At 46.1% G+C, this 23,521-nt stretch overlaps 3 protein-coding genes across 3 annotated transcripts; all 3 read left to right on the forward strand.

Moving 5' to 3' along the window:
* Positions 1-288: 288 nt before the first annotated feature.
* Positions 289-1,230, forward strand: LOC149434080 (olfactory receptor 1G1-like). The gene has a single exon (XM_089664171.1). It carries the CDS (start codon positions 289-291, stop codon positions 1,228-1,230), a length of 942 nt encoding a protein of 313 aa, XP_089520297.1.
* A 12,902-nt stretch (positions 1,231-14,132) lies between these two features.
* Positions 14,133-15,098, forward strand: LOC149434081 (olfactory receptor 1G1-like). Its single transcript, XM_089664172.1, has one exon. It carries the CDS (start codon positions 14,148-14,150, stop codon positions 15,096-15,098), a length of 951 nt encoding a protein of 316 aa, XP_089520298.1. The 5' UTR covers positions 14,133-14,147.
* A 5,685-nt stretch (positions 15,099-20,783) lies between these two features.
* On the forward strand, positions 20,784-21,731 carry LOC149434082 (olfactory receptor 1G1-like). Its single transcript, XM_089664141.1, has one exon. It carries the CDS (start codon positions 20,784-20,786, stop codon positions 21,729-21,731), a length of 948 nt encoding a protein of 315 aa, XP_089520267.1.
* Positions 21,732-23,521: the final 1,790 nt, after the last annotated feature.

Raw genomic sequence — 23,521 nt, forward strand, 5'->3', positions numbered from 1 at the left:
AAATCCTCAGATTGATCATTTTATGACTCTTTATGCTGATAAATTTAAACAAAGATTACCTCTTGTGGGTCCATCAGACCATCCACTGACCACGAATGCACTTTGTGTGCTCTTCCATCTGATCTCTTTGATGACTGTGGGACTGCCAACATTTTATTTGAGAATAAACCTGAGTGTAATGTGTAGGCACTCCATACAGGTTTGTTCTATTAATAAATCCTCAGATCCATAATTTTATTACCGTTCTATAGTGATACATAAAACAGAGAGAAAGAAAAAATGAATAATATGAGGAATCAGACAGAGATTACGTCTCTCACTCTTGTGGGTCTATCAGACCATCCACTGACCATGAAGGCACTTTTTGGGCTTTTCCTTCTGATCTATCTGATGACTCTTATCACAAACCTTCTTATATTTTTCTTGGTCCTCACTGACTCCCATCTGCACAACCCAATGTATTTTTTTCTTGCCAACTTGGCATTTCTGGACATGTCCTATTCATCAGTGACCGCACCGAGGATGCTCTATGACTTGGTCACAAAAACACGATCAATATCCATTCCTGCCTGTACAGCCCAAGTCTTTTTCTATCTCTGCTTTGCTTGTTCGGAATCATTATTACTCTCGGCTATGTCCTACGACCGCTACATTGCCATCTGCCGCCCCCTACATTACAAACTAATGATGTCTTGGAGGGTCTGTGCTTGTATGGCCTCCATGGTCTGGGTTGTAGGATGTTCTGTCTCTTTGCTCCATACTTTACTTTTGCTCAGGTTGTCCTTCTGCGGACCAGCTTCAATCCACAACTTCTTTTGTGACCTTCCACATGTGATTCAAATTACATGTACTGACCCCTTCATAAACATGGTGGCCATATTCTTAGCAGGTACTATTTTTGGATTAGGAGTCATTCCTATGACCTTTCTTCCATATTTCTATATTTTCAGTACCATCCTCAGGATCCGTAGTAAGACTGGAAAGAGGAAAGCATTCTCCACCTGCACCTCACACCTCACCGTGGTCTCCATCTTTTATGGAGCGTTAACTTTTATTTACTTTGTTCCATCTTCCAGCGATATGATAATTTTAAATAAACTGTTTACCGTCATATCTGCCCTCATTAACCCATTGCTGAATCCTCTGATCTACAGCCTGAGGAACAAAGATCTCAAGGAGGCACTTAGGAGGTCCTATCATCACTTGAGGTTGATCCAGGCGTCATTCTGAAATGTGACACTTTTTGTATTCTTGGGACATTTGTAGTTGACTAAAAATGTTATTAATGTATTTCATAAAAATGTAAACCTGTCGGGGGATCATTGTTGTACTCACCCTTGCATGACCAGTTGTTCCTTGTAACCCCCACAGACCAAATATAGACATTTCTGTAGACTTTGGTTCACTTCAAAATAACTCTGTGTCTATTTTTCTTACCATAATTTTTACATAGATCTTTATGTATCTATAAGACCTTTAATCCCTCCCCCCCCCCCCCCGACCAGGCCATTTTTTTGCATTACAGCGCTGCATTACTTTAACTGGCAATTGTGCGGTCATGCAATGCTGCACCCAAACGAAATTTACATCCATTTTTCCCATGAATTGAGCTGTCTTTCGGTGGTTTTGATCGCCTCTGCAATTGTGCTTTAAAAAAAAAAAACGACAATTTTGAAAAAAAAAAAACAATATTTTTCACTTTTTGCTATTAAACGTGTCCAGTAAAAAAATGTAAAAAATCTAATTTCATCATAAATTTAGGCCAAAATGTCTCCCGCTCCGTGTCTTCACTAAAAAAAATCTCTTTACGTTTAAATTAATTGGTTTACGTGAACGTTATAGCGTCTGCAAATGGCGGTATAGATACTGGGATTCTTTTTTTACTAGTAATGCCAGCAATCAGGGACTTATAGCGGGACTGCGGCGGGCATTCTGACACTGGGGGGGGACTGACTTAGTGTCACTGATATCCCCAGTGACACCACTACAGTGATCAGTGCTAATAGAAAGCACTGACACTGTGCTAATGACACTGAGCAGGAAGGAGTTAACATCTGGGGCAGTCAAAGGGTTACCTGTGTGCTGTTTTACTGGGGCGGTGTCTGTGTGCTTCACTGTAAGCACACTGCTTTGCATGGCTGTGCTTTGCAGAGCCATGAAAAGCAGTGTGCAGGAGCTGACAGGGGAGAGAACTGATTTGTTTACTGACATTCCCCCCCCCCCACCCCCAATTGGAGATGCTCAGCAATCACTGGGTGTCGGCGAATAATTACCGGCCGGGACCTGGTGATTGACAGCCATGGCCCTGAATGGTGGCACAGGTAGGGCATGCGCACGCCTCATGTGTGCCCCCTACCTGGAAATACAAACTCACATATATATACATGATTTTGCTCACCTATGCCGCCCTGTAGCAGTACTTCTGGGGACGGGAAGTGGTTAAGTGGCACAATGTTTTCATAAATACCCTGCTCAGATTTTTTCAAAAATAAGAAAAAAAAAGTTAATTCATGGAGGGGAGGGAAGGCTCATTGATAGAGGCAGGGGAAGGAAGGCTCACTGATGGAGGTGGGGGGGAAGGCTCATTGATAGAGGCAGGGGAAGGAAGGCTCACTGATGGAGGTGGGGGGGAAGGCTCATTGATAGAGGCAGGGGATGGAAGGCTTACTGATGGAGGTGGGGAGGGAAGGCTCATTACTGGAGGTGGGGAAGGAAGACTCATTGATGGTGGTGGGTAGGGAAGGCTCGTTGATGGAGGTGGGGAGGGAAGATGAATTGATGGAGGAGGGGAGGGAAGTCTCATTTATGGAGGTGGAGAGGAAAGGCTCATTGATGGAGGCGGGGGAAGGAAGGCTCACTGATGGAGGTGGGGAGGAAAGCCTCATTGTTGGAGGCGGGGAAGGAAGATTCATTGATGGAGGTGGGAAGGGAAGATTCATTGATGGAGGAGGGGAGGGAAGGCTCATTGATGGAGGAGGGGGAAGGAAGACTCATTGATGGAGTGGCAAAAAATAAAGATAATCAAAATTACAAGCAGGTGACGAATTAAAACCTGTTACAGCCTATCAGCTCAAAAGTTAAACTAAAATAATGGCAATGATGACATCATCATAATAAGGATGGAGTTTATGAAGTACATGAGTCCTGAGTACAGTGCCTTGTCTTCCTCCCCCCCCGAAATGTCCCCCATGTTGTCATGTTACAATGTATTCCCCCTCCCCCCTGAAATGTCCCCCCATGTTGTCATGTTACAATGTATTCCCCCTCCCCCCTGAAATGTCCCCCATGTTGTCATGTTACAATGTATTCCCCTCCCCCCTGAAATGTCCCCCATGTTGTCATGTTACAATGTATTCCCCCTCCCCCCTGAAATGTCCCCCATGTTGTCATGTTACAATGTATTCCCCTCCCCCCTGAAATGTCCCCCATGTTGTCATGTTACAATGTATTTTATTGGGATTTTATGTGATAGACCGACACAAATTGACACATAATTGTGAAGTGGAAGGAAAATGATAAATGCATTTCAACATTTTTTACAAATAAATATCTCAAAAGTGTGGCGGCATTTGTATTCAGCCCCCTTCGCTCTGATGTCCCTAACTAAAATCTAGTGGAACCAATTGCCTTCAGAAATCTCCTAATTAGTAAATAGAGTCCCCCTGTGTCATGTGATCTCAGTATAAATACATCTGTTCTGTGAAGCCCTCAGAGGTTTGTTAGAGAATATTAGTGACCAAACAGCATCATAAAAGCCAAGGCTCACACCAGACAGATCAGGGATAAAGTTGTGGAGACATTTAAAGCAGAGTTAGGTTATTACAAAATCTCCCAAGCTTTGACCATCTCGCAGAACACTGTCCAATCCATCATCCAAAAATAGAAAGAGTACAGCACAACTGCCAACCTACGAAGACATGGCCGTCCACCTAAACTGACCGGCCGGGCAAGGAGAGCATTTATCAGAGAAGCAGCCAAGAGGCTCCAGGGAACTCTGGAGGAGCTTAAAAGATCCACAGCTCAGGTGGGAGAATCTGTCCCCAGGACAAATATTAGTTGTGCACTCCACAAATCTGGCCTTTATGGAAGAGTGACAAGAAGAAAGCCATTGTTGGAGGAAAGCCATAAGAAGTCCCGTTTGCAGTTTGTGAGAAGCCATGTGGGGGACACAGCAAATACGTGGAAGAAGGGGCTCTGGTCAGAGAAGACCAAAACTTTACTTTTTTGGCCTTAAAAAAAAATGCTATGTGTGGGGGAAAACTAACACTGCACATCACCCTGAACACACCATCCCCACCGTGAAACATGGTGGTGGCAGCATCATGTGGTGGGGATGCTTTTCTTCAGCAGGGACAGGGAAGCTGGTCAGAGTTGATGGGAAAATGGATGGAGCCAAATACAGGGCAATCTTAGAAGAAAACCTGTTAGAGTCTGCAAAAGACTTGAGACCGGGGCGGAGGTTCCCCTTCTAGCAGGACAACGACCCAAAACATCCAGCCAGACCTACAATGGAATGGTTCCGATCAAAGCATCTTCATTATTATTATTATTATACAGTATTTATAAAGTGCCGATGGTTCGCTCAGCGCTGTACATTACAAAGGGGGACAGACCATGTGACAGAACAATACAATGCAAAACATGAGGGGATCGAGGGCCCTGCTCCTTGGAGCTTACAATCTAGGAGGGAGGGGATAGTGGTACAGGAGGAGATAGCTGTGGGGGATGGAGTGGTAGGAAGAGTGGAGGAGGTCGTCAGGTTAGCAGGGGGTGGGGTAGGCTTCCCTAAAGAGGTGAGTTTTCAGGGTGCGCCTAAAGGAGAGGAGAGTAGGTGATAATCTGATGGGTTGGGGCAGGGAGTTCCAGAGAATGGGTGACACCCTGGAGAAGTCCTGGAGGCTGGCATGGGAGGAGGAGACCAGGGAACTAGAGAGAAGGAGGTCTTGTGAGGAGCGGAGTGTGCGTGTTGGGCGTTACTTGGATATTAGGTCGGTGATGTAGTTCGGGGCAATATGGTGGACGGCTTTGTACGTCAGTGTTAGGATTTTGAATTTGATCCGTTGGGCAATCGGAAGCCAGTGGAGGGATTGGCAGAAAGGGGTGGAGGACACTGAGTGGAGGCCAGTGGAGGGATTGGCAGAGGGGGGTGGAGGACACTGAGTGGAGGCCAGTGGAGGGATTGGCAGAGGGGGGTGGAGGACACTGAATGGAGACCAGTGGAGGGATTGGCAGAGAGGGGTGGAGGACACTGAGTGGAGGCCAGTGGAGGGATTGGCAGAGAGGGGTGGAGGACACTGAGTGGAGGCCAGTGGAGGGATTGGCAGAGGGGGGTGGAGGACACTGAGTGGAGGCCAGTGGAGGGATTGGCAGAGGGGGGTGGCGGAGATGGAGCGGTTGGAAAGGTGAATGAGTCTGGCAGCCGTATTCAGGATGGACTGAAGCGGGGATAGCCAGCGGCGAGGCAGGCCAGTGAGGAGGGAGTTGCAGTAGTCGAGTCGTGATATGATGAGGGAGTGGATGAGCTGTTTAGTGGTTTCTGGGGTTAGGAACGTGCGGATTTTGGGGATGTTGCGGAGGTGGAGTCTGCATGTTGTAGAGGTGGAGTCTGCATGTTGCGGAGGTGGAGTCTGCACGAGTTTGTTAAAGATTGGACTTGGGGCTGGAAGGATAGGTTGGAGTCCAGAATGACACCAAGTACTCTGGCCTGCGGGGTGGGTTTGATGGTGGCGTTGTTGGATGTGATGGAGAAGTCAATGGGGGGTGGGGTCCGGGCTGGGGGGGAAGACAAGAAACTCAGTTTTGGAGAGGTTCCGTTTAAGGAAGTGGAGTGACATCCAGTCTGATATGTCGCTCAGTAGGTGTGTGATTTGGGCGGAGACCAAGGGGGTGAGGTGGGGGGTTGAGAGATAGATTTGTGTGTCGTCGGCATAGAGGTGATAGTTGAAGCCGTGAGAGTGTATGAGTTGGCCAAGGGAGGAGGTGTAGATGGAGAAGAGAAGGGACCCGAGGACAGAGCCTTGAGGGACCCCAACAGAGAGGGGGAGTGAGGGGGAGGTGGTAGCATTATAGGTAATGCTGAAAGAGCGTTGTGACAGGTAGGATGAGAGCCAGGAGAGAGAAGAATCTCTGAGGCCGAGGGAGTGTAGTTTTTTGAGGAGGAGGGGGTGGTGGACTGTGTGGAAGGCCGCAGAGAGGTCAAGGAGTAGGAGCACTGAATAGTGGCCATTAGCTTTGGCGGTTAGCAGGTCGTTGGAGAGTTTGAGTAAGGCGGTTTCGGTGGAGTGTAGGGCGGTTTCGGTGGAGTGTAGGGGACGGAAGCCGGACTGTAGGGGATCGAGGAGGTTGTTGTCGGTGAGGTGAGAGCTTAGACGGGTGTAGACTAGGCGCTCGAGGAGTTTGGATGTAAATGGGAGCAGGGAGAAGGGTCTGAGGTTGTTCGGGTCATTGGGGTCGAGGGAGGGCTTTTTAAGTATGGGGGTGATGTGTGCATGTTTCAGAGGGGAGGGGAAAGTGCCGGAGGAGAGGGAGAGATTAAAGATGTGGGTGAGGGAGGGGGAGGGAGGTCGTAGGAGTTGTGAGGGGATAGGGTCGAGGGGGCAGGTGGTGAGGCGGGCATCAGAGAGGATCTTGGAGACTTCCCCGATGGTAGTAAGGTCAAAGGTGTGAAGTGTTGGGGGGGCTTCAGTATGAGGAATGAAGGGTGGGGTGGAAGTGGAGGTCAGAGCAGTGGTGGGGCCGTGGGAGAGGGGTGATGAGGGGGTAGATGAGTGAGGGGGAATGGGGTTGGAGGGAGTTTGAGCATCTTCATGTGTTACAATGGCCCAGTCACAGTCCAGACCCAAACCCAATGGAGAATCTGTGGCCAGACCTGAAAGTTGCTGTTCCCAGACACCCTCCATCCAACCTGACAGAGCTTGAGGGATTCTGCAAGGAAGAACGGGCAGAAATGTCCCTCTCTAGATGTGCAAAGAGACATCCCCAAACAGACTTGCAGCTGGAATTGCAGCCAAAGGGGGTCCTACAAAGTATTGACTCCGGGGGGGCCGAATACAAATGAACTTTTTTGGGATTGGATGTGATGGACCGACACAAAGTGGCACATAATTGTGAAGTGGAAGGAAAATGAGAAATGTTTTTCAACATTTGTGTCTTTTCACAGATTTATTGCTCACAAATGTTGGAAACCATTTCTCATTTTCCTTCCACTTCACAATTATGTGCCACTTTGTGTCGGTCCATCACATCCAATCCCAATAAAATACATTGTAACATGACAACATGGGGGACATTTTGGGGGGGGGGGGAATACATTGTAACATGACAACATGGGGGACATTTCGGGGGGGGGAATACATTGTAACATGACAACATGGGGGACATTTTAGGGGGAGGGGGAATACATTGTAACATGACAACATGGGGCACATTTCAGGGGGGAGGGGAATACATTGTAACATGACAACATGGGGGACATTTCAGGGGGGAGGGGGATACATTGTAACATGACAACATGGGGGACATTTCAGGGGGGAGGGGGAATACATTGTAACATGACAACATGGGGGACATTTCAGGGGGGAGGGGGATACATTGTAACATGACAACATGGGGGACATTTCAGGGGGGAGGGGAATACATTGTAACATGACAACATGGGGGACATTTTGGGGGGGGGGGGAATACATTGTAACATGACAACATGGGGGACATTTCGGGGGGGGGAATACATTGTAACATGACAACATGGGGGACATTTTAGGGGGAGGGGGAATACATTGTAACATGACAACATGGGGGACATTTCAGGGGGGAGGGGAATACATTGTAACATGACAACATGGGGGACATTTCAGGGGGGAGGGGGAATACATTGTAACATGACAACATGGGGGACATTTCAGGGGGGGGATACATTGTAACATGACAACATGGGGGACATTTCAGGGGGGAGGGGGAATACATTGTAACATGACAACATGGGGGACATTTCAGGGGGGAGGGGGGAATACATTGTAACATGACAACATGGGGGACATTTCAGGGGGGAGGGGAATACATTGTAACATGACAACATGGGGGACATTTCAGGGGGGGATACATTGTAACATGACAACATGGGGGACATTTCAGGGGGAGGGGAATACATTGTAACATGACAACATGAGGGACATTTCAGGGGGGAGGGGGAATACATTGTAACATGACAACATGGGGGACATTTTAGGGGGAGGGGGAATACATTGTAACATGACAACATGGGGGACATTTCAGGGGGGAGGGGAATACATTGTAACATGACAACATGGGGGACATTTCAGGGGGGGGATACATTGTAACATGACAACATGGGGGACATTTCAGGGGGGAGAGGGAATACATTGTAACATGACATCATGGGGGACATTTCAGGGGGAGGGGAATACATTGTAACATGACAACATGGGGGACATTTCGGGGGGGGATACATTGTAACATGACAACATGGGGGACATTTTGGGGGGGAATACATTGTAACATGACAACATGAGGGACATTTTGGGGGGGGAATACATTGTAACATGACAACATGAGGGACATTTTGGGGGGGAATACATTGTAACATGACAACATGAGGGACATTTTGGGGGGGAATACATTGTAACATGACAACATGGGGGACGTTTCGGGGGGGGGATACATTGTAACATGACAACATGGGGGACGTTTCAGGGGGGAGGGGAATACATTGTAACATGACAACATGGGGGACATTTCAGGGGGGGGGATACATTGTAACATGACAACATGGGGGACATTTCGGGGGGGGATACATTGTAACATGACAACATGGGGGACATTTCGGGGGGGGGGATACATTGTAACATGACAACATGGGGGACATTTCGGGGGGGGGGATACATTGTAACATGACAACATGGGGGACATTTCAGGGGGGAGGAAGACTTCTTCAAGGCACCGTATGAGTGTGAGGGGGGAAGGCATCCTTTTTTTATTCTTAATTAATTATTATATTTTATTCTTTTGGTACATTTTTTCCTTTTTTTTTCTTTAACAAACAGTCAGTTGAAGGCTGGACTGGTGAATCATGACAGTAAATGACATTATGGGGTGGATTTACTATCAGCAAATAGACTATGCACTTTGGGAGTGCAGCTGTACTCGTTATCCCCAGAGTTTAGTAAATGCGGTGAAGCTTCACTTTGTAAGGAATACCCATATAGGTGCAAGGAAATCGTCTTTGCCGGCGGTGACCCCGCGGTGCCCTGGGGTGTCCTGCACCCCCGATAGACCTGTCATGATTGCGGTAATCCTGCTTGGTGGATTTATGATGTAATATTATGATAGTTGTGTAAAATATATAATTGTGCCGCCAATATTCTTAAGCTTTTTGATACTTCCGCATGTTCCCTGAAGAAGCATTGATTCAAGCTGCGAAACGCGTTGGACATTAGAAAATGCGCCACCATCATGATGCAGTTTGCATGGATCGCGTTCGTTTTCTATGTGGAAGTCTAAAAACATTCGGGATTTGTTTTTTTTACCATTTGTATGTTTCTATATATTTTAGAAGTGTAATCATTGCCTCCACAGGGAGCCTTTAAAATCCCTTTTTTATGGTGTTTTTTTGTTCCAGTAAGCTGGAAAAGGAAGGGAAATAAAGAAGCAGCATTTTCCTTGCACATGATTGGATGATGGAAGTCAGCATAACCTCGCCATATTCACTCCGCTCTGAGGGAAAGTGAGTGCAGCTGCAGTCTGATGCCTTTAGTACATCCACCCCAATATATTTATAATAAAAATAAACAGAAACCCTCCATATACACAGCCCTATACCACAGTCATCCAGAGGAAAGCAGAGAGAAAACCAATATGATGCATGGTCAAATTTCCTCCGGTGGGGACAAAAATTCCTTCCTTTCTCCCGGGAGGCAATCGGATTTTCCCTGAATCAGCAATCCAAAAAATATCAGATCAACTAATCGTACAAAATTACACGGCTGCAGGGGCGGACTGACAACTTATGGGGCCCCCGGGAAATAGGGGATCATGGGGCCCCTGTGTCCTTGCCCAAACTCAAAAAAGCCTATGAAAAAGGTACCATGGGGCATCTCATGGGGCCCCCTACTGACCCCGGGCCCTCAGGCGGTGCCCGAGTTTCCAAATGGTCAGTCCGCCCCTGCACTGCTCAAAGTAATGAAAGGAAGATTTTGAGAACCCATCAGATCCCAATGGGGAGGAATCTCCTGCTGGATCTCTATGCTGACATGGACGGGGGATGGGTGAGGAACGTAAGGACGCCCCATCATTGGATGGAAATGATCGACCTACAGAGGACTGAATTCACAAACACCCCGAAAATCAAAGTGAAGAAATGATGCAGCAGGCGAGTCCATGTTGGTGACATGTCATTGCAGCAACTCAGAATGGTCCTCAGTAGTCTGTGTGGCCCCCACGTGCTTGTATGCATGCCTGACAACGTCGGGGGAGGGTCCTAATGAGACCACGGATGGTGTCCTGGGGGATATCCTCCCAGATCTGTACCAGGGCATCACTGAGCTCCTGGACAGTCTGAGGTGTAACCTGGTGGCGTCGGATGGACCGAAACATGACATCCCAGAGGTGTTCTATTGGGTTTAGATCAGGTGAGCGTGGGGGCCATTCAATGGTATCAATTCCTTCATCCTCCAGGAACTGCCTGCATACTCTCCCCACATGAGGCCGGGCATTGTCCTGCACCAGGAGGAATCCAGGACCCACCACACCAGGAGGAACCCAGGACCCCCTGCACCAGGAGGAACCCAGGACCCCCTGCACCAGAAGGAACCCAGGACCCACTGCACCAGGAGGAACCCAGGACCCACCGCACCAGGAGGAACCCAGGACCCACCGCAACCAGCGTAGGGTCTGACAATGGGTCCAAGGATTTCATCCCAATACCTAATTGTAGTCAGGGTGCCATTGTCTAGCCTGTAGAGGTCTGTGCGTCCCTCCATGGAGATCCCTCCCCAGACCATCACTGACCCACCATCAAAACAGTCGTACTGAACCATGTTACAGGCAGCAGAACGTTCTCCACGGCTTCTCCAGACCTATTCATGTCTGTCACATGTGCTCAGGGGGAACCTGCTCTCATCTGTGAAAAGCGCAGTCCTCATTAACATCCACTGAAGGTGCTTTGTCAGGGGTCCCCCGTGGAAAGATACCCCAACCATGTTAAAGGATAAGTTCACTTGTTTTAGGGTGGAGCATATAACATGTTCCAGCTCCTGCACCTTCTCCTCCCGATCCCTCACCTACCATGACAGTGAGCATGTGCTATTCTCCCCACACCCGCTGTCCCTCTTTAAAAGTAGCCTCCGCCCACATGGCTGCATAATTCATTCACAGTTTCCTGTGAATGAATGAACTACAAGTACCATCAGCCATTGTTGCAGGCAGCTTGTAGTTCTTCATGAACTGTGAGGGAGCCGGTGAGCCCTCTTTTACTTCATTGATTCTTCCTGGACTTCAACAACTGTCTGCCTGTATGGGAACGTTGGACAAACAGCTGATTAAGAGTCTGTATTGCACCCGCAATCAGCAATGCAATATGAACGCTTGTCACCCCCTCTCCTGGCCAGCAGGACCTGCATGCATGAATGAGAGTTTGGTATGAATTCTTGGGGGAACCCATGATACTTTTATTTTTTTGCATGAGGTTCCCCCTAAAACTCAGTACTATACCTAAAGGATCTGGCATGGATTTGGGGGGCCCACACTCTGTTTTTTATTTTGGAGGTGATGACAGGGACAGGGATTGGAAGGCTCAAATGAGCATGGGTACCAATAGAAAAGTAATTCTAAGGCAGGATGGTGAGGACATCAGCAGGAACACAAGGCACACAATGGGAGAGCAGGTCAGGACCTGCAGTAGGTGAAGGTGGTGCAGGATATTGCCAGCAGGGAAGGAATTGGAGTGGAGTTGAGGTCAGGATCCAGTCTGAGGTCATACACGGATGGTCAGGATCCAGTCTGAGGTCATACACGGATGGTCAGGATCCAGTCTGAGGTCATACACGGATGGTCAGGATCCAGTCTGAGGTCATACACTGATGGTCAGTACAATAAGAGATGACAACATGGTCAGAAGTCAGAGACAGGGCCCAGGGTCATCCATGGTGAAACAGTAGGTTGATATGTGTATGTTGAGGAGGTACAAATATATAGACTGCCATCATCCCTACTCCAAACAGATATGAAAGTTCTGTTTCCCCAAAGAGATTATGGGACTATGAGGCAGTGCTACACAAAGAGCCAAGTAGAATTATAAATGTTAACAAACTGACAAGTTTAATTAGCCAAAAAACCTAAAAGAATTAAAACATATATGTTGACAATGATGGTTACAAGGACTGATAGTCAGGCATCCAATGCGTTTCGAGACACAAATTCTCGTCTTCAGAGACATACCTGATGACTGTAAACCATATTCTGTGTAATATGTAGACCAAACGTTGCATATAAATCACATGCTGGGAGATGATACCATCTGGACCCCTGTGCCCCGCCCACACCACTGAGGTCACCATAAGCGGCCAGACCAAAGATTCCCACACTGGAATCAAAAAAGATGATCCCGTTTTCAGGAAATAATTTCAATGGAATATAGGTGTCTCAAAAAATGAATTAGTCCATAGAAAAGTGTAAAGCCTCTGTGATGGCAATAGGTGGATGGGCAGAAAAGGTGAAAATGTCAGTGAAGAAGTTGCAATGGCTGCATATGGTGTATGGTTGAAGGACCATGTGGTCTAAATGGCGGTGTTTGGTTGATGTAGCCGGTCTGGAAAATATGTCCATGAACAGCAGAGGGAAGCAGGTTATAGGTTGAGGACAGCAGAGTAGTACGGAGCCAAGCTGGGGTTCATGGATGGTTGATCAGAAGAAGCAGAGTCCCCAAATGAGCTGAGGTCACAACCAGAGGTCAGGCAGAGGGGCAGTCCAGGGGCAAGCCGAGTCGGTAACAGGAAGTCAGGATATACACAATGAATACACAGAGATGAGGGTCATGGACAAGCTGCAGACCATCTAGAAACCATCTGCAACAGCTTCTTTGTTTTAAGTGTTTGGCAGCAGTTCTGCAATTGGATGGGCATGCGCATGCGCTGACTCATGTAGACATCCACGCAACACACCTACGCATTTTTTTTGTACAACCAAGCATACCTACAAAGGATACTGGCCGAAGGGTCTGGCCCATGTTGTGTCACATGCGACTCTCTGTTCTGGGTAGTGTCCTGGCAGTTGCATTGGTCCACGTTGGATTGATGTAACTATGTAAAAATATACCACGTCAAGATTGCTGACCATGACCTCTATCTTCACTTTTGGAGCTGCCGGTGCGACCCTCAGACTATGGTACCACTGGCCGATTTTTATCCTCCATACCTAAAAGACTGCATTCTAATTATTCTTAGAAAGACACCTCCCTGAGATTCGTGTCTCCACTTCTAGGCCTGTTGGTGCTGCTTTCAAATTATAGATTGGCCACTGACCAATTTTTAGGCACCAAAATCTAAGGGCCGAGGTTGTAAAGTTTTATAGAAAGACAGTTTCCTGTGTTTTGTGTTTCTGTATTTTGGCCAGTTTGGCCACCAAACTGCGTGGACAATTTTTACTCACCAGAAGCTAAGGGTTATAGGTTTCCTTATTGACTATCAACAAAGCTTTCAGTTGGCAATCCTTATAAAAAATATAACTACAAAGTGATTTAAGCGAAATCAAGCAATGTTCCTTTTCTAGTGTTTCCGGTCACTCGGTCTACTAGCCATCACATAACAGAGGTGACACAACGATGAAATGCGTTCCGTGGATTTTAAATTCACAATGTAAAGATTGTACCCAATTATAGGAACAGGGCTCCCAAGGTGTTATAAATTACATCTTAGGAGACCTTTAATCAGACGTTCAGATTTGTGTTCCTACAACACGGCAGACGGTCCTGCAGGACTTCCAACATTTTATATAAGAATGAATCGTTCCCTCGTACAAATGCTTACATGTAACCCTGAGTGTAACGTGCAGACACGCCGTACAGGTTTGCCTATTAATAAATCCTCAGATACGGAATTTAATGACTGCTTTAAGGTGAAACATTTAAACAGAGAAAAATGAATAATATGAGGAATCAGACAGAGATTTCCTCTTTTACCCTCGTAGGTCTATCAGACCATCCACTGACCATGAATGCACTTTTTGGGCTTTTCCTTCTGATCTATCTGATGACTCTTATCACAAACCTTCTTATATTTTTCTTGGTCCTCACTGACCACCATCTGCACAACCCAATGTATTTTTTTCTTGCCAACTTGGCATCTCTGGACATGTCCTATTCATCAGTGACCGCACCAAGGATGCTCTATGATTTGGTCACAAAAAGCCGGTCAATATCCATTCCTGCCTGTATATCCCAAGTCTTTTTCTACCTCTCCTTTGCTTCTTCAGAACTTTTCTTGCTCTCGGCTATGTCCTACGACCGCTACATTGCCATCTGCCGCCCCCTACATTACAAACTAATTATGTCTTGGAGGGTCTGTGCTCATATGGCCTCCATGATCTGGGGTGTAGGATGTTCTCTCTCTTTGGTTCATACTTTACTTTTGCTCAGGTTGTCCTTCTGCAGAACATCTTCCATCCACAACTTCTTTTGTGACCTTCCACACTTGATTCAAATTACATGTACTGACCCCTTCATAAATCTGGTGGCCATATTCTTAACAGATGCAACTCTTGGGTTGGGAGTCGTTCTTATGACCTTTCTTCCATATGTCTATATTCTTAGTACCATCCTCAGAATCCATAGTAAGACTGGAAAGAGGAAAGCATTCTCCACCTGCACCTCACACCTCACCGTGGTCTCCATCTTTTATGGCTCCTTATTTTTTATTTACTTGGTTCCATCTTCCAGCAATATGGTCAGTTTAAAAAAACTATTTACAGTCATATCTGCCCTCATTAACCCATTGCTGAATCCTCTGATCTACAGCCTGAGGAACAAAGATCTCATGGAGGCACTTAGGAGGTTTTATTATCACTTAAAGTTAATCCAGGCATCATTCTGATGGTATCATTGTGAACGTTGAAACTTTTTTTGTATTTCTGTATCATTTTCAGTTGTTTAAAATGTCCTTTATAAAATGTAAACATGTCAGGTGCCCGTAGCTGCCCTTACCCTTGCATGACCGGGAGTCCCTGTAACCCCACAGACCCAATGTAGCAGTTTCTATACACTATCTACAGCCTGAGGAACAAAGATCTCATGGAGGCACTTAGGAGGTTTTATTGCCACTTAAAGTGGGTCCAGACATCACGCTGAAAATATCATTGTGAAATCTGACACTTTTTTGTATTTCTTTTTATCTTTTGATATTTTTCTTTTTATTGGAAATTTAAGAGGCTATTACAATAAGATTGGTCATAGTGGTACAAACATATAGGAAATGATTACTTGTTCGAAGAAGACCAGATTTAAAGTCAATTAACAAGCATGAGAAGTGAGTGATAAGTAAGTCGCTAAGCAGGAGACATGAAGGAGGGGGAAAAGAAGGGGGGAGGGGATTGATATGATACGTGGGGGGGGGGGTATTTTCGCAGTCCTAATACACAATAATCTACAAATACAACCATAACCAACGGTAACAAGGAGGTCATTATCTACGGAGCATTTCACCCAAATTTATTAAAAGGAGTTGGAGAAGAGGAGGTCCACATAAACCATAAAATCCCGTCTTTTCACATTGCACAGAATGTATCATAAGGTCCTTCAGTGGAGTAATCCTCCCGTATGGCATGTACAACGCAACATCTACAGCAGTGAACCAATCCTTCAGGCTAGGCCAGGGATCTCCTCACTTACTAAACAAAGTGCTAGTTTACAGTCCTTCAGACCTTATGAGGGCCAGACTGTGGCTATTGGGAGTAAAAAATGCCTCACCTCTGGTATTAGTGGGAGGAATTATGCCCTGGTGTTGGTGTCAGTTGGAGGAATAGTGCCCCATCATTGGTGTCAGTGGAAGGAATAGTGTCCCATCATTGGTGTCAGTGGGAGGAATAGTGTCCCATCATTGGTGTCAGTGGGAGGAATAGTGCCCCATCATTGGTGTCAGTGGGAGGAATAGTGCCCCATCATTGGTGTCAGTGGGAGGAATAGTGACCCATCATTGGTGTCAGTGGGAGGAATAGTGCCCCATCATTGGTGTCAGTTGGAGGAATAGTGCCCCATCATTGGTATCAGTGGGAGGAATAGTGTCATATCATTGGTGTCAGTGGGAGGAATAGTGCCCCATCATTGGTGCCGGTGGAAGGAATAGTGCCCCATTATTAGTTTTAGTGGGAGGAATGTTACCCCATTGTTGGGGTCAGTGGGAGGATTAATAATCCATTACTGATCTCAGTAGGAGGAATAGTGCCCCCTCATTGGGGTCAGTGAGAGGAATAGTGCCCCATCATTGGTGTCAGTGGGAGGAATAGTGCCCCATCATTGGTATCAGTGGGAGGAATAGTGCCCCATCATTGGTGTCAGTGGGAGGAATAGTGCCCCATCATTGGTGTCAGTGGGAGGAATAGTGCCCCATCATTAGTGTCAGTGGGAGGAATAGTGCCCCATCATTGGTGTCAGTGGGAGGAATAGTGCCCCATCATTTGTGTCAGTGGGAGGAATAGTGCCCCACCATTGGTGTTACTGGGAGGAATAGTGCCCCATCATTGGTATCAGTGGGAGGAATAGTGCCCCATCATTGGTGTCAGTGGGAGGAATAGTGCCCCATCATTGGTGTCAGTGGGAGGAATAGTGTCCCATCATTGGTATCAGTGGGAGGAATAGTGCCCCATCATTGGTGTCAGTGGGAGGAATAGTGCCCCATCATTGGTGTCAGTGGGAGGAATAGTTCCCCATCATTGGTATCAGTGGGAGGAATAGTGCCCCATCATTGGTGTCAGTGGGAGGAATAGTGTCCCATCATTGGTGTCAGTGGGAGGAATAGTGTCCCATCATTGGTGTCAGCGGGAGGAATAGTGCCCCATCATTGGTGTCAGTGGGAGGAATAGTGCCCCATCATTGGTGTCAGTGGGAGGAATAGTTCCCCATCATTGGTATCAGTGGGAGGAATAGTGCCCCATCATTGGTGTCAGTGGGAGGAATAACGCCCTGTTGTTGTCGTAAGTGGATGGAATGGTGACCCAAGGGCCAGATAAAGGCAAGAAAAGGGTTGCATCTGGCCCCCAGGCCACAGTTTGGAGACCACTGGGCTAGGTTGTTCATTTATACCAGTAGTATGATATGATACTTCTTGCAATGTTCTGTAGATGTGAGATAAGTTGTTTTTCATACCATGCTATCGAGATCTCTGTGTTGTGGGATACACATTCCATGGACTTTTTTTCTAAAACCCTTGAATCATAGGGCAGACCCACCATATATGCGTTAATGTGCCCACAGAGTTGCACCCCATCCAACAAAGAGGTGACATGTCCGGCTGGTAAGCGTGGGAGTTTCGATGGGGTGATGTACAATCTTGCCAGGAAAATTCACCTTGTCAGTCTTAGAACCTATTGATGGGACATCAGCCAACTCCAGAAGTAGCTTTGGTTTGATTAATGAGCGAAATGTTTTGCTAAATTAATTCTATTTCAAATATTTTCACTAAATTGTTTTCTACTTTACAAGGGCCTCAGATAAGTATCGGGCCCCGCCCTTTCCACACACATGACCTTTAATGGCCCCCCCAGTCTTAGTCCGTAGGGTTCAATATTGAGTTGGCCCCATCCTTTCCCCGCACATGACCTTTAATGGCCCCCCCAGTCTTAGTCCGAAGGGTTCAATATTGAGTTGGCCCCGCCCTTCCCACGCACATGACCTTTAATGGCCCCCCAGTCTTAGTCTGTAGGGTTCAATATTGAGTTGGCCCCGCCCTTTCCACACACATGACATTTAATGGCCTCCCAGTCTTAGTCCGTAGGGTTCAATATTGAGTTGGCCCCGCCCTTTCCACACACATGACCTTTAATGGCCCCCCAGTCTTAGTCCGTAGGGTTCAATATTGAGTTGGCCCCGCCCTTTGCAGCTATAACAGCTTCAACTCTTCTGGGAAGGCCGTCCACAAGGTTTAGGAGGGTGTCTATGGGAAGGTTGGACCATTCTTCCAGAAGCACATTTGTCAGGTCAGGCACTGATGTCGGGGGAGGAGGCCTGGCTCGCAGTCTCCACTCTAATTCATCCCAAAGGTGTTCTATGGGGTTGAGGTCAGGACTCTGTGCAGGACAGTCAAGTTCCTCCACCCCAAACTGGCTCCTCCATGTCTTTATGGACCTTGCTTTGTGCACTGGTGCGCAGTCATGTTGGAACAGGAAGGGGCCATCCCCAAACTCCTCCCACAAAGTTGGGAGCATGAAATTGTCCAAAATGTCGCCTTCAGAGTTTGCTTCACTGAAACTAGGGGGCCAAGCCCAACCCCTGAAAAATAACCCCACACCATAAGCCCCCCTCCACCAAACTTTACACTTGGCACAATGCAGTCAGGCAAGTACCGTTCTCCTGGCAACCCCCAAACCCAGACACGTCCATCGGATTGCCAGACAGAGAAGTGTGATTGGTCACTCCAGTGAACACATCTCCTCTGCTCTAGAGTCCAGTGGCGGCGTGCTTTACACCACGGCATCCGACGCTTTGCATTGCACTTGGTGATGGAAGGCTTGGATGCAGCTGCTCGGCCATGGAAACCCATTCCATGAAGCTCTCTACGCACTGTTGTTGGGCTCATCTGAAGGCCACACCAAGTTTGGAGGTCTTTAGCTATTGACTCTGCAGACAGTTGGTGACTTCTGCGCACTGTGCGCTTCAGCATGCGCTGACCCCGCCCTGTAATGTGACGTGGCCTACCACTTGGTGGCTGAGTGACTGTTGTTCCCAGTGGCTTCCACCTTGTTATAATCCCACTAACAGTTGAGCGTGGAATATTTAGTAGCCAGGAAATGTCACGGATGGACTTATTGCACAGGTGGCCACCTATCACGGGACCACGCTTGGAGTCACTGAGCTCCTGAGAGCGACCCATTCTTTCACCAATGTTTGTAGAAGCAGTCTGCATGCCTAGGGGCTTGATTGTATACACCTGTGTCCATGGAGGGGATTGGAACACCTCAATCACATGATGTGGAGGGGATTGGAACACCTGAATCACATGATTGGGAGGGGATTGGAACACCTGAATCACATGATTGGGAGGGGATTGGAACACCTGAATCACATGATTGGGAGGGGATTGGAACACCTTAATCACATGATATGGAGGGGATTGGAACACCTGAATCACATGATTTGGAGGGGATTGGAACACCTGAATCACATGATATGGAGGGGATTGGAACACCTGAATCACATGATTGGGAGGGGATTGGAACACCTGAATCACATGATTGGGAGGGGATTGGAACACCTGAATCACATGATTGGGAGGGGATTGGAACACCTTAATCACATGATTGGGGGGGATTGAAACACCTGAATCACATGATTGGGAGGGGATTGAAACACCTGAATCACGTGATTGGGAGGGGTTTGGAACACCTGAATCACATGATATGGAGGGGATTGGAACACCTGAATCACATGATATGGAGGGGATTGGAACACCTGAATCACATGATATGGAGGGGATAGGAACACCTGAATCACATGATTGGGAGGGGATTGGAACACCTGAATCACATGATTGGGAGGGGATTGGAACACCTGAATCACATGATTGGGAGGGCTGTCCCAATACTTTTGGCAATATCCTGTATATACATGTGTGCTGGCTTAGTATGTGTATGTATGTGTGTGAGAGTGGGCAGGGCTTTCTGTTTTATTTGTAATTGTTTATTTTTACTCTTTTTGTACATTTTTACTTTTTTCTTCAACAAAAGATTTAATGAATGCTGGACAGGCGATTTATTACAATAAATGGCATTATATGTATTGTGTCATTGTCTTAGATGACCAACAGGCCAGGTGAAGTAAAATTATATAAAAAATACTACGCCAAGGTGGCCTCATGGACAGCAGGACACTTAAGGCGGTGCTTTTCCTCAAGCAAATCTCGCGCCTCCCAACAATTCCTATCCAAATATTGACTTTCGAATTTCGACATCCTGGTGGTGCCTGAGGCCTTTCAGGAACCTAACATTTCCGAACAGGCTGACCAAAACCCAACTTTTTGTTGTCCCCTGACTTCATCTCATTTCCAGGTTTTTTTGTTGTTTCTTTTTTACAAAATGCAATGTTAAAATAAAAGAAACTAAAAGAAAAGACCGACTTTTTGTTGTCCCCTGACTTCATCTCATTTCCAGGTTTATGTTTTGTTTTTACAAAATGCAATGTTAAAATCAAAGGAACTAAAAGAATAGCAGAGATTGTTTTCATTTTAAAGTGTTTTTTTGCTTCCTTTGTCCAATAGCCCGTCAGTAAAAAATAGAATTTCAGCAGATTTGTTTTATTTAGGGGATATTTTATTAATCGGAAACGTATTTATATAAAGATAATCTCAAGTGACAAAGGAGCTTTCAATGAAATCCGAAGAGACATTTAATGAGACTTTGTATTGTTACATCACAGCAGGCTGTCCTATGGGAGCGCCAACATTTTATATCTATATAAGTCATTATCCGGATAACGAGTCTACATGGAAATGTGAGCGTAATGTGTGGACGTGTTTTCCTAATAACAATTCCTCAGATTCATACATTTACACTGAAAAGGAATGAATGATATGTTGAATCTCACAAAGGTTAACACTCTCACTCTTGTGGGTCTATCAGACCATCCGCCAACCATGAATGGACTTTTTGTCCTCTTCCTTCTAATCTACCTGATGACTCTCATCATCAACCTCCTTATTTTTTTCCTGGCTGTCACCGATCACCATCTGCACACCCCAATGTATTTTTTTCTTGGCAATTTGGCTTTTCTAGACATGTCTTATTCAACGGTGACGGCACCAAGGATGCTCTTTGACTTGGTGACCAAAAGTCGATCAATTGCCCATTCTGCCTGTATAGCCCAAGTCTTCTTCTATGTCTTTTTTACTAGCTCAGAGCTCTTCTTGCTCTCGGCTATGTCCTACGACCGCTACACCGCCATCTGCCACCCCCTACATTACAAACTGATGATGTCTTGGAGGGTCTGTGTTCATATGGCCTCCATGGTCTGGGTTGCAGGATGTTCTCTCTCTTTGATGCATACTCTGTTTTTGCTCAGGTTGTCCTTCTGTGGTCCAAATTCCATCCACAACTTCTTTTGCGACCACCCGCACTTGTTTCAAATTACATGTACCGACCCCTTCATAAACTTGGTGGCCGTGTTCGTAACAGGTGCTAGCGTTGGATTGGGAGCCTTTCTTTTGACCTTTCTTCCATATTTTTACATTTTTAGTACCATTCTCAGAATCCGTAGCAAGACTGGAAAGAGGAAAGCATTCTCCACCTGCACCTCACACCTCACCGTGGTCTTCACCTTCTATGGCGCCTTAATTTTTATTTACTTGGTTCCATCTTCCAGCAATATGTTCAATTTAAACAAAACTTTTACAGTCATATCTGCCCTCATTAACCCATTGCTGAATCCTCTGATCTACAGCCTGAGGAACAAAGATCTCATGGGGGCACTTATGAGGTCCCGTTATTACATAAAGTTAATAAAGGGGATACGCTTAAAATAATTTTGGGAAATTTGGCAAATTGTTTTCAGTGTTCAGCTGACTAGGAGTTTCTTTGTGAAATGTTAAGAAAGTACATTTGCAGCCTAATATTACATGATTAGGTTGAAAAAAGGGATGTCCATCGGGCTCACCCAAAAGACAAAAATAAAAAAATAAAAATAAAACACGTTGCAACCTGGAAACCCTGGAAAGTCCTCGAGCACATTGATAGCGCTGGTAGCATTAGCTGTGTAAAGTCACGTTAAAAACCCTGAGTTTTTCAGGTTTTTTTTAGAGTTTTTGCACTAGCGTTTAGTGGCATTTTGCAGCATTTTTTTGCATTTGCGTTTTTTACCATTTTTTGGTCAAAAAAACTTCCAAAAAAAAACTTCCAAAAACGCCGGCTTGTGGCATTTTACCGCGTTTTGACGTGTTTTCCAGCATTAGAGCATTTTTCTGGCTAAAAACCACCTCTAGAAACCCACTAGTCCTGGGTTTTTTTTCCAGCCAAAAATCGCCCCAGACAAAAAACCTTGATTCCAGTCTATGTGTGCATGGACAGCAAGGATAGCATGCTGGGGAGTTTACTGGCAACTTTTATACTGTAGGCCTTAGTCATAACAGACTGCCGTGTTTCAGCCTATACGGCCTTAGTCATAACAGTAAGACAGAACAGTAAGACGTAACAGATAAGTTATGACTAAGGCCGTGTAGGCTGAAACACGTCAATCAGTTATGACTAAGGCCGTATAGGCTGAAACACGGCAGTCTGTTATGACTAAGGCCGTATAGGCTGAAACACGGCAGTCTGTTATGACTAAGGCCGTATAGGCTGAAACACGTCAGTCTGTTATGACTAAGGCCGTATAGGCTGAAACACGTCAGTCTGTTATGACTAAGGCCGTATAGGCTGAAACACGGCAGTCTGTTATGATTAAGGCCGTATAAGCTGAAACACGTCAATAAGTTATGACTAAGGCCGTATAGGCTGAAACACGTCAGTCTGTTATGACTAAGGCAGTATAGGCTGAAACACGCCAATCAGTTATGACTAAGGACGTATAGGCTGAAACACGTCAATCTGTTATGACTAAGACCGTATAGGCTGAAACACGTCAATAAGTTATGAGTAAGGCTGTATAAGCTGAAACACGTCAATCAGTTATGACTAAGGCCGTATAGGCTGAAACACGTCAATCTGTTATGACTAAGGCCGTATAGGCTGAAACACGTCAATAAGTTATGAGTAAGGCTGTATAAGCTGAAACACGTCAATCAGTTATGACTAAGGCCGTATAGGCTGAAACACGTCAACTTTTCTGTATCTGCAACTTTTATACTGTGGTCTTCAAATAAAATGCAAGCATCCAAAGAACATCCATGGTGGTGCGGATCCTTCCTTTACTGATGTAAGCCGATAACCAAAGATTTATTGAATGCTGGACAGGCGATTTATGTCAATAACTGGCATTATATGTATGGTGTCATTGGCGCAGATCACCGACAGGCCAGGTGAAGTAAAATTTAAGTAACAGAATCAATTGATTAATAAGAACAGAAAGAACATAGCGAGCGCTTCCAACAGCAGCTGGTGCACCAATCAGGAACCACAAATCTTCTCAATGAACAATATATGGAAAGAAGTGCAGCGATAAAACAATAAAAGTCCTAACGGTAATAATAAAGAACGATCAGAACATCGCGACGCGGAATACTTCTATAAGTAGCAGATAACTCTGCTATGTGTGAAATAATCGTCCAGATAAGGTGCAAACAGATAAATATCCAACGATATTAAGATTGCGCTTCTG

Source organism: Staurois parvus, unplaced genomic scaffold (genome assembly GCF_062004578.1).
Source record: "Staurois parvus isolate SC_StPar_1 unplaced genomic scaffold, SC_StPar_1.0 ptg001842l, whole genome shotgun sequence".
NCBI classification, from domain to species: domain Eukaryota; kingdom Metazoa; phylum Chordata; class Amphibia; order Anura; family Ranidae; genus Staurois; species Staurois parvus.

Coding starts and splice junctions, on each gene's coding strand:
- LOC149434081 (XM_089664172.1), top strand. CDS start 14,148: ATGAATAATATGAGGAATCAGACAGAGATTTCCTCTTTTACCCTCGTA.
- LOC149434080 (XM_089664171.1), top strand. CDS start 289: ATGAGGAATCAGACAGAGATTACGTCTCTCACTCTTGTGGGTCTATCA.
- LOC149434082 (XM_089664141.1), top strand. CDS start 20,784: ATGTTGAATCTCACAAAGGTTAACACTCTCACTCTTGTGGGTCTATCA.